This window comes from Brassica napus, chromosome C6 (genome assembly GCF_020379485.1).
Source record: "Brassica napus cultivar Da-Ae chromosome C6, Da-Ae, whole genome shotgun sequence".
NCBI lineage: Eukaryota > Viridiplantae > Streptophyta > Magnoliopsida > Brassicales > Brassicaceae > Brassica > Brassica napus.
This window is the reverse complement of record NC_063449.1, coordinates 11,723,020-11,734,468: the sequence shown is the minus strand read 5'-3', so window position 1 is coordinate 11,734,468 and position 11,449 is coordinate 11,723,020. Positions and strand designations below refer to the sequence as shown.

At 37.2% G+C, this 11,449-nt stretch overlaps 2 protein-coding genes across 2 annotated transcripts; one reads left to right on the top strand and one right to left on the bottom strand.

The window, feature by feature from the left end:
• Positions 1-1,700: 1,700 nt before the first annotated feature.
• On the bottom strand, positions 1,701-2,624 carry LOC106447850. Its single transcript, XM_013889807.1, has one exon. The coding sequence runs from the start codon at positions 2,622-2,624 to the stop codon at positions 1,701-1,703; it is 924 nt and encodes a 307-aa protein (XP_013745261.1).
• Positions 2,625-7,410: 4,786 nt separating this feature from the next.
• Positions 7,411-9,646, top strand: LOC106449131. Its single transcript, XM_048761723.1, is given in 3 exon segments — positions 7,411-7,654; positions 7,839-8,093; positions 8,095-9,646. Coding segments are annotated over 3 exon segments (516 nt in total). The 5' UTR covers positions 7,411-7,414; the 3' UTR covers positions 8,116-9,646.
• Positions 9,647-11,449: the final 1,803 nt, after the last annotated feature.

The window sequence follows — 11,449 nt, the reverse complement described above, 5'->3', positions numbered from 1 at the left end:
ACCCGCTGGCCTCCCCCTCTTTAACTGAACCCTAGGTTCATTCATTTTATTTCCATCAGTTTTTTTCTTTAGGAACATCAACTCTTGATGGAACATTTTCAGCTGGTATACATGACTTCGTCACCCTTCTCGTATCTGTGAACGCATCTGGTAACTGGTTTGCCAAATTATGCAAATGCACAATTTTCTGAAGTTTCAGCTCTCTTTGATTCGTAGGGGGATCAAGGTGTAACAACGACGGTGTACACCAAGTAATCTCTTTAGGAATTCTATTATTTCCACCCCCTAACGCTGGAAATTCATTCTCATTAAAATGGCAATCGGCAAATCGTGCCGTAAACATATCACCAGTTACTGGTTCCAGATATCTTATTATACTTGGTGACGTATAACCCACATATATTCTCAATCTCCTTTGTGGGCCCATTTTCGTTCTTTGTGGTGGTGCTATCGGAACATAGACTGCACACCCAAAGACACGGAGATGGGATACATATGGCTCTTGCCTAGATCCCAATTGTAATGGGGAGTACTTATGATATGCACTCGGTCTTAACCGAACCAGAGTAGCTGCATGCAATATAGCATGACCCCGTACAGAAATTGGGAGCTTCGTTCTCAAGACTAACGGTCTTGCAATCAACTGCAACCGTTGTATCAATGACTCGGCCATGCCATTTTGTGTATGTACATGGGGAACTGGATGCTCCACATCAATCTCCATTGACATACAATAATCATCAAAGGCTTGCAATGTAAATTCACCAGCATTATCAAGCCTTACTTTCATAATGGCATACTCTGAGAACTGCGTTCTCAGCTTTATTATCTGGGCAATGAACTTTACGAAAGCCGTATTTCGTGTCGTCAAAAGAGACACACTTGACCATCTACTAGATGCGTCAATCAATACCATGAAATACTTAAACGGCCCGCACGGTGGGTGGATCGGCCCACATATATCACCATGTATCCTTTCTAAAAACATTGGTGATTCATTGCCTACTTTTGCTGGTGATGGCCGAGTTATAAGTTTCCCTTGAGAACAGGCATTGCATGTAAATTCGCCCGTTTGCAAAAAATTTCCGGTTTTCAACGGATGGCCATTCGAATTTTGCACTATCTTTCTCATCATGACTGAACCAGGATGTCCTAGCCTCTCATGCCAAATTTTAAATGTATCAGTAAACTTCATGTTTACCACGGCATAGGACTCAGTCATGGTTATTTTCGTACAATATAGTCAAGAGGATAACATTCTTAACTCTTCCAATATATGTTTCCTCTCGGACTTAATGCAAAGAAATTCAGTGCCATTTTTACTCATATCCTTAAAACTTAACAAGTTTCTATGAGACTCGGGGGAATACAATGCATTACTTATTTCAAATATTGTTCCCCCTGGCATTGAAAATTTCGCTCTTCCAGAGCCCATAATAATCTTTGCATTACCAGATATTGTACTTACGCTTCCAGCGTAATCTCTTATTTTGAGACTGGAGAAATATTTCTTATCTTTAATTATCGTGTGCGTTGACGCACTATCTGCCAAACACAAATCTCCATCCATAGTCTCAAAGTTTGCATTTTCTGAATATAAAACATATATTATTAAACATTAAACATGAAACATAACATATATCTTACAACAAAAGATATAGATACTATAATACAGTCTATTTATATCACATCGATCTACATCACTCATCGATACTCTCTGGCTCAACCAGAAAATCTGATACGTCGAGATGAGTATCATCGTTCAAACCATGAAAGGATGGCCCAGGTTCATCAGAGATGAAGTTTGTTTCACCTCTTCCTTTCTCTTTTCCCTTTTGGGATTCTCTATACAGATCGGCTAAATGTTTTGGCGTACGACAGTTACGTACCCAATGACCTTTCATGCCGCATATGTAGCAAACCTTTCCCGTTTGCCTTTTATCATCCTGACCCTTTTCATTCCTTTCATTTTCGTGGAAGTCTTTATTATTTCTTTCATCATAGGGACGAAATCTTCTTCCTCGTCCTCTTCCACGACCATGATAACGGTTTCCACCACGTCCACGACCTCGTCCTCTTCTATTATCATAACTGGATGATGCAACATTCGCTTCAGGGAATGGAGCAGATCCAGTGGGACGAGCTTGAAGGTTTAAAGTCACGAGTTGATTATTCTGCTCCGCTACAAGGAGGACTTGCATCAACTCCGAGTAACGGGTATTTCCATTCACCCGGTACTGTTTCTGCAAGATTATATTTTCAGGATGGAACGTGGAGAGAGTTTTCTCGATCATATCATAATCACTTATTTTCTCTCCACATAAGATCATCCTCGAAGTAATTCCGAACATCGCGGAATTAAACTCACTAACACTTTTGTAATCCTGGAACCGGAGGTGGATCCACTCGTGTTTAGCTTTCGGTAAGATCACATATTTCTGGTGATCGAACCTCTCTTTTAAAGATTTCCAGAGGTCACAAGGATCCTCTTTCGTAATATATTCATCCTTTAAACCATCATGGATGTGGTGTCGTAAAAATATCATGGCTTTTGCCTTTTTCTCATCCGACACCGTTTTCGAACTATCGATGGTTTCCAAAAGCCAATTTCCTCTCAGGTGCATTTTTGCACCCACTGCCCAGGTCATATAATTATTTCCCGTAGTATCCAGGGCATTAATTTTGAGCTTTGTCAAATTCGACATGATAAATGTATTCATAGAATAATGTTATCAATATAGTAAAGACGGGAATTTAAATTCAAAATTTAAATGCAAAAATTAAAGGCATAAAATAAAAGCATAAACTTAAATTGCAGAAATTTAAATTGCAGAAATTTAAATTGCATAAACAAAATCGAGAGGCTCAGCCTACCACATGATCCGAGGAGTCATAAACTACCATATTGATCATTTTTTCATAGTCCGAGGAGACATGGTCTACCATTTTGACTTTTACTTATTTCAAGGTCCGAGGAGACTTAGTCTACCATTTTTGGCCTTTTATTTTTATTCACGGAGGCAAAGCCTACCACGTGTTTCTCTGATCGTGAAGGCATAGCCTACCATAACGATCAGTCGGGGAAGGCAGCGCCTATCATCCCGAAAAATAAACGGAGAAGGTCCAGCCTCTCACTCCGAAATAATAATAAAATTTAAATAAATTAAATATATTGAAATACATAAATTTAAACAATACCTCGACTGGTTTAAGAATTTTCGGATTGATAAACCTCAGTTGGTCAGAGCTTCGTACTGATAACGTGTTGTATAATAAAAGCTGAGGTTTACTTTATATTTATTATTCAATATATTTGTGTAAGGGTGATGTTGACAAAAGAGAAAGAGTATTGGCTTAAAAGGAAGGAGGAAGAGAGAGATTTGAGACTAAAGTGGACAAAAGTGGGAGAGAGAGGTGACAGCTTTTTCTCTTTGTTCAGATGTGTTGTTGTTGTACATTCAAATACATGAGACACATACTATTTATAGTGCAAAAGAGTCGGTCACTTATACCGACTTCTAAGAAAAAGACAAAATAAGAAAGGATAATATTTATCCTAAATAGCAAGTGGATAATCATATCATTTGATAATATCTTTTGATATTATCTCTTTAACAAAATTAGAATATTTTTCTTGATATTCATATATGTGAATGTTATTTCAAAAGATTGTTAGTTATGTTCATGTATGTATTTTTAACAGAGAATTTTTAGTTTATTTTTTCCTATTTGTTATCTAAAATAGTGTATATCAAATTATAAAAAATTACAAAATAAATATACAAACTTAAAATGACAAATTAGGCTATATGCGACTAACAAAACTAATCTGATGTTAGTCTATTTAGAATCAAGAAACAATTGTGGTTCAATTTGGAAGAATAGATTCATACAAATGTACCTAAAAATAATTGAATCGATCATATGTTTATGTTCAAAATCATATGACTAATTAATATTAAATATATTATTATTTAAAACAATCTTCTATTTATTTTTATATAATATAATCATTAAACACTACAAGAAAACACATGCTTAACGACGAAAATTAACGAGGAAAAACAATCCTCGTTAAAAAATAACATTAAAAAATAATTTATATTTTAAATTTGTATTTTCCAGGTGGGGGGTTGACGGATGTCTTGCATCGGACGTAATCGACACGATCAAGGGTTACTTCTCCATGGCACATCCAAACTGGAGTAAGACGCCTCACTACGTCAGAAAGACGTGGTTCAAAATTTACGCTGTAAGTTTCTATTAATTAATTATATATATTTTAATTTTTTCATGATTTATATATATACTTTCTAAAAAATTAATTGTTAATTTATTTTTTCCAACAGCAAAAATATAATTGGGCTTTGGGGATCACTGAGAGGGTGAGGAAGAAGTTTAACGCGAAAGCGAAAGTTCGCTTGTTAGACACGGTCTCCAACTAGAAGGGTGACTGGATCGTGAAGGGGTATGAGCGTGGCAAACCCGCTGAGCTCACCACGGACGTGTGGGATGGCCTCATCCGTTATTGGCACCTTCCTGATTCGATTAGAATCGCTCAGGCTTGCTCTAACTCCCGTAACACGGTCGATGAGCACGGGAACGGGCCGATGCTTCACACTACGGGCCAAAAACCCCACGCCGGTGTCCGTTTGGAAATGGTAATTAAATATTTTATTAAATAATTTTTTTAATAATTATATTAATTTATTCTAACTTTCTTAACTGTTTTTTAGGCCAAAGAGACGGGACATCTCCCGTCTCTTATGGAACTTTACGAGAGGACCCACAAGAACAAGGCGGGCGTATTTGTAGATGGCAAGTCCGAGCAAATCTACAACGACGTAGTTGCTCGGGTTGAAGACCGCCAGACTCAGCTGACCCAGCAGTCTACCGACGGATTACCCGTCACCTTATCCACACTTGAAGTGGATAAGATTTACGAGGAGGTAAATTTTCAAAAAAATTAATTTTTAATTATTCATTTAATTTAACTTTAAATATTTACTTACAATATTTATTTTTTGTTTTTAAGGTTGTCCCTAAAAAAAAGGGACGGACGTTGGGTATTGGTTCCGACAACGATGTTCCGAGAGCGACATCGTCTTATGGTCAGCGACGGGATGATGAAGTCACGGAGCTGCGTAGAGAGTCCGCTCAGCTGCGTAACGAGTTGACCGCGACAAAATCTCGTATGGGTGGAGTCGAGGGCTTCTTGGACGTTATTGCGGCCACAAATCCGAAATGGGAGTCCATGTTGAGGAACATGCGACAACAACATCCCATTCATGGCGAGTCATCCGACGACGTACATAACGAGGCGGATGTTACGAGGAGGAGTGATGAATTCTACCGGGCGATGAACGACCCTTAGTTTTTTTTTTGTTGTTGTATTATATAAATTCAAAACTTATTTATTTATAAAATATTTTCATATGAATTTATTTTTATTTTGAATTTTAATTTATTATTAAATTAAATAATTTTAATTATTTTTTAATTATATTTTAAAATTCTGTAAAATAATAAAAACGAAGTAAATTCGTAGCTAAAGTACGACCTCTTTACGTGGAAATCTTACGAGGAAATGACGAGAAACAGTTTACGAGTATTTTACGAGGAATTATTTACGAGGAAATAACGAGGAAATGTTTACGACCATTTTACGAGGAAATCATTTCGTGGTTGTTACGTGTATTTTGCGAGAAAAATCTTTCAAGGTATTTACGTGTAGATTACGAGGAACTGTTTTCGAGTTATTTACGAGGAATTGTAGCGACGTCCTTACGAGGAATTGTAGCGACGTCTTTACGACGAATCGTTCTACTTCGTCTTTACGACGAAATATATTTCTCGCTAAGTTACGACGAATTAGCGAGGAAATATGTGTTACGACGGACGTGTAACGAGCAAACGCGTTTCCTCGCTAATTCGTCGTAAAGCCTCTTTTACGACGAAATAACGAGGAAAACCGCCCTCGTTAAGATTATGTTTTCTTGTAGTGAAAATAAAAATAAAATATTTGTAAAAAAGGAGAGAGAGAGAGAGAGAGAGAGAGAGAGAGAGAGAGAGAGAGAGAGAGAGAGAGAGAGAGAGAGAGAGAGAGAGAGAGAGAGAAAAATGGAAGATGCGCTAGTGTGGCTTCATTCAAAGAACGGAATCTATACGTCGAAGTCAGGTTATGCCATCATTAAAGTCAACTTGGAGCCACTTGAACAGAATTTCAACTGGAAAGCTTGTGTGTGGAGCATAAAAATATCTCCAAAACTAAAGCACCTCCTCTGGAAAATTAAAAACAGAGCTATTCCAGTGGGCTCAAACTTAGAAGCTCGGGGGATGACCGGAGTCTTCTCCTGCAAACGATGTGGACAACCAGAGACTGAACTTCATCTCTTCCTTCACTGATCGTTTGCGACAAAATAGGTTCCAGCCCTCCATATTCCAAATTCAGCGACGATCAATTCAATTGACGGGCTGTTCCAACAGAACCTGCGAATGGTTTCTCTACCTCCTACGGGATTAAATGAAGCTGCTCTGTTTTCGTGGATTCTGTGGTATCTGTGGTCTGCAAGAAACAAACTTGCCTTTGAGGAAACGTGGCTGTCGGAACTGGAAATAGTTACCTTAGAGGTCAAGGAAGCCAGAGCCTGGCAATCAGCACAACACCACAACACCGCACCAATCACTCAACCTATTGTAAGCAAGTTGTCCCTCTCCACTCCTCTGCTCAAAGAGACACAATGTTTTGTTGATGCAGAATGGATTTCGGCGACTTGTATGGGAGGTTTCGGGTGGATCTTCAAGGACCTAACTTCTGGATCTGCTCTCATCGCAGAAGCTCTTGCGGTTAAAGCTGTTCTTCTGGATGCAGTATCTTCAGGGCTCACCTCGGTCACCTTCTGGTCTGACTCGAAATCGCTCATCTCTGCTCTGTCTTCAAAGGACAAGCATATCGACATCCAAGGCATTCTTCACGACATCTCTGTCCTCTGTAGATCCTTTGTCTCTATATCTTTTAATTATGTTCTTAGACTAGAGAATTCGGAAGCTGATGCTATTGCTAAATCAGCGTTGTATGTTCCCTAAACGTTGGGCTCTTTAAGTAGTAATGAAAGTTTGGTTTGTTCAAAAGAGAAAACAAAAAACTTTTCTTCTTAAAAGACTCTTTCAACATGGAATTCTTCTTAAAGAGACTCTTTCAATATGAGAAGATACTCATTAATGTCTTGGGACATTGTAATTGTTTTATTTTTTATCATTAAAAATTTAATACATATCTAAATAATATTAAAATTATTTATGAGATACCTTTTTGGATTTATCACCAATGATGCTTTTATTTAAATAAACATTTCACTCACACAATCAAACACAAGGAAATATAATAATCAAAAGATTACCTACTAATTTAGCTATGATGATGATGAAGATGATCAAGTTTCTTCTGGTAACATTAGTTGTGGTGCTCTCTGGCCAAATCTCGAGTTACGCAGACAAGGGCCTAATGATAAGGGAATGCCACAACGCAAGAGTCCCGACCATATGCATGCAATGCCTCGAATCCTACCGAGAGTCAGTCCATGCAGACCCTGTTGGCATCGCCAGCATCGTCATAAAGTGTCTCGACTCTAACCTCAATGTGCTTACCAAGCAAGTTTTCACTTCTCTGTTACCGTGTTACGATCATACATGTTTATAATATATTCATCGAATAAATTTCTTCATATAGTGTATGTATTTCCTTTGTCCTTTTTTGAACATTTTATTTCCTTTGTGTAACCTCTCTGTTTTGTTAAATATTATATGAGTGCAGAAACATTACGAAACTGCTGTTAGAGAAAGAAAAAGATGGTGATGCAATCAAGATAGCTCTGGAGGGTTGCAAAAAGGACTTGTCGGAGGCAATGAGAAAAGCACTGTCGGATGCCAAAAAGGGTCTGAAGACAGGTGACTACGACAAAGCTGGACAATCTATAAAGCATGTGCTTGGCTTTCCTCTGATGTGTAAATACAATCTCCAAACTGCCGAGTTCGACTTTACCCCATTTTATAGCCAAATAAATATCTATGCTCAACTCTCCGATGCTGCCATGGAGAATCATTGATCGTTTCTAAATAACCATATAGCAGTATCATGTGGCTTTTATTCCTATATAACTCAACAAGGGGGGTATCTATGTTGATCGATGCTTTACCAAAACCAAAAATAAAATTTATTTTTTTATACGTCATTTTTTCTTATTCTTTTAGCTTACTGATTATTGCTTTCATGTACACTTCTCATGATCATATATATAGTAAAGATATGGTGAAAAATGCTCATTTATTATATATTTAACTAAATTAATTAATTAACTGGATAAGAACTTTCAATCCATATCTTGTCTCAATACTACATACAAAATAATCTCAAAGCTATTTGTTTGTACGATAAAGACGATTCTGCCTCTAGTGATTTCCCAAACACAGTCAGCTTTTCTATATTGGGCAGGTTCTCGCAGCGGAGAATCTTCTCCTTGCCACAAACGTTATTAATGGTTATAACTTTGCGGTTAACACTCCTTGTTGTATGCTAAAGGTGGATCTTAGGAAGGCATTTGATTTAGTTCGCTGAAACTTCATATTTAATACTTTCAAATCTTTTCTTGTTTCAGACAACTTTATAAATCTTATATCTGAGTCCTTATCCACTGCATTTTTTCATCTACAAATGGCGAATCTACCGGAATTTTCAAGAGTGCTTGAGGAATTTCCCAAAGTGATCCTCTCTCACCCTACCTATCAGTGTTGGCAATGTAGGGTTTTACTCGCTTGTTGACATCAAGGTACATGTCCGGAGACATTTGTTTTCATCCTCGCACAGAACAAATTAGACTTTTCCATCTTATGTTTGCTGATGATGTTATGATTTCCTTCGACGGGACAAGTAACAACCATCATGGCATTGCTGAATGTCTAGATGATTTTGCCTCATGGTCGGGTATGGATATGAATGCTAATAAAACTGAGATTTTCACTACATGTTTGAACCATCTCGAATCCACTGCTATCTCTAGATATGGATTCCCAATTGGTACGCTACCCATCCGTTTTTTGGGACTCCTGCTTATGAGCAAAAAAATTAAAAATCTCAGAATATGTACCAAAATCAGTCAGAGAATGCAAAGATGATCTCTGAAAACTCTATCATTCTCTGGTAGGCTTCATCTATTTAAAACGGTAGTATTTGATTTGGTTAACTAATGGGTTTCGACCTTTTTCAGCCCAAAGAATGTATCAAAAAGATTGAAGGTCTTTGTTCAAGATTTTTATGGTTTTGTAACATTGATAAAAATGGTATTACAAAAGTGGCTTGGAATCTGGTTTGTCTCCCCAAAGAAGAGGGTGGTCTTGGACTGAGGAGCTTCACGGTTTGGAATCATGTCCTTTGTCTACGGTTTATCTGGATCCTTCTGTCAAAAAAAATAATTCTCTTTGGGATAAGTGATACCGCAAATATCACTTGAAAAACAAATGTCTCTAACATTCAGCAAGGTTATCAATACTCTTGGGTACGGAAGAGAATTCTAAAGTTCGTCCTCTTTCTCTCCTATTTTGTATTTTTTTGATTGGTAATGGACTAAACACAAGCTTCCGATTTGATTAATGGACACCTCTTGGACAGTTTATCAATGTCATAAGAGACTCGGGACCTCGTCAGCTTAGGCTATCATGGATTTCTGTTGTTGATGATGGTGTGATTGATGATAAACGGTTGTAACCTCACCTTAGATCGCATGAAGAAGTTCAGCTTCACTCTTTTATCACTACCATATCTCTACCTCTTCCTTTACTGACTATAAATTCTTATGAATAAATTGTTGGAGATGTTATGATGCGTGAATATAGGTCGTACTTAATGTGGGATGATCTTAGGCCAAGACAAAATGAGAAGCAGTGGCATGACATTATTTGGTTCAAGGGATTGGGCCCAAACATTCTTTCACCATGTGGGTGGCTAACTATGATAGATTGATAACTAAAACCAGTCTTGTAGACTAGGGAATGCAAGTTTCTCCTTTATGATCCCTTTAGACGTGAAGTTATGTTCAGATGTAAACTTCTTTCTCAGCTTTTCACCAACTGGTCAAAACTTCTTTCTTGAATCCGAGCACCAACTACAAAACAGTTAAACCATCTTTGTAAATTGGCAGGGACAGCTACAGTTTTTCATCTATGGAAACAGATAAATAATCTGGTTCATAACAGCATATCCATCTCCACAACGTTGGTTTTCAAAGGGATTGATAGAGAAATTAGAAACACCATTGCATGAAGAAGACACATAAAGATTTTCAAGAAGTTTCTGTTCATTTAGTTGCATTGGGACCTATCTTTTATAATCATGTCTTATTGTTTTATACTGTTTTTCTTTTTGAAATTTTGCCAGAATAAAACAGATTTCTTTTGTCAACATATTTTATATTGATATTGGTTCCAATAGGCTTAGTACAAGCGAAGAACTAATATGGATTATTACCCATAATTTGCAATCTCGAGATAAAATTAAATCCAAAAGGTAAAGTCCATTATATTGACTTAACCCTAAAATTCGAGAAGCACGTAAGCATGGCACACATCAAACATGCAAAGCGGCTCCAACACGCATCATCACACGCTTCATTATCAGCTTAGATTACGCGCCTCCACACGCGTTGCTGCAATAGTTGGCTAATTTTGACGCTCAACCGGAAAATCCATGATTTGTACTAGTTTCATAGCCGGATCACTTTAACATAATTTGATTGAACGCTTCTCTCTATGTCGCCGCTGTCTTTCTTATCGCCGGATGTGTATACTCACCAAAAGCTTGAAACGATTCACATGCAGCTCTTGTCGAAACACTTGCAATCACTAGCAAGCTTCAGCTCATCTAAAACTGAAGTAAATCATCCAAACATCTTGCAAAACTCCATTCTTCACCCCCTTGGAAGACTTTGTTTATAACATAAAAGCAAAGATTGATTTCCTTATAATAGATGAAGGTAGATGATAACCAAATGAAAGAGGAAATCCAAACAAAAACATAGTCGGGATATGATTGAATCTGATGCTATGTTGCTAGAATTGTTTGACCGTTAAGTTGCTAGATTTATTATTCTCATCTTGCTAGTTTAATAATTCTGATCTGTTAAAGTCTTGATTAGATCTGATCTGCTTGTTTTTATTAATGCTTTAATCACAGTTAGGATTGATAGATTTATTTTCTCATCCTGCTTGGTTAATTGTTCATCTGATTTAAAATTGTTTAAACCGACCAGCCTGTTAAAACATTGATTGAATCCGATAGGTTGCTAGCTTGCTTTACTTATATAATCTGATAGGTTGATACATTGATTGAGGTTTACTTGTTTAAAATCTGAATGATCTGATTGCATGATTCTTGAAGTTTAATATCATCTGCTAGAAT

What these genes read in the sequence shown, in the direction of transcription:
- LOC106447850 (XM_013889807.1), bottom strand. Translation starts at nt 2,624, where the DNA reads ATGCACCTGAGAGGAAATTGGCTTTTGGAAACCATCGATAGTTCGAAA.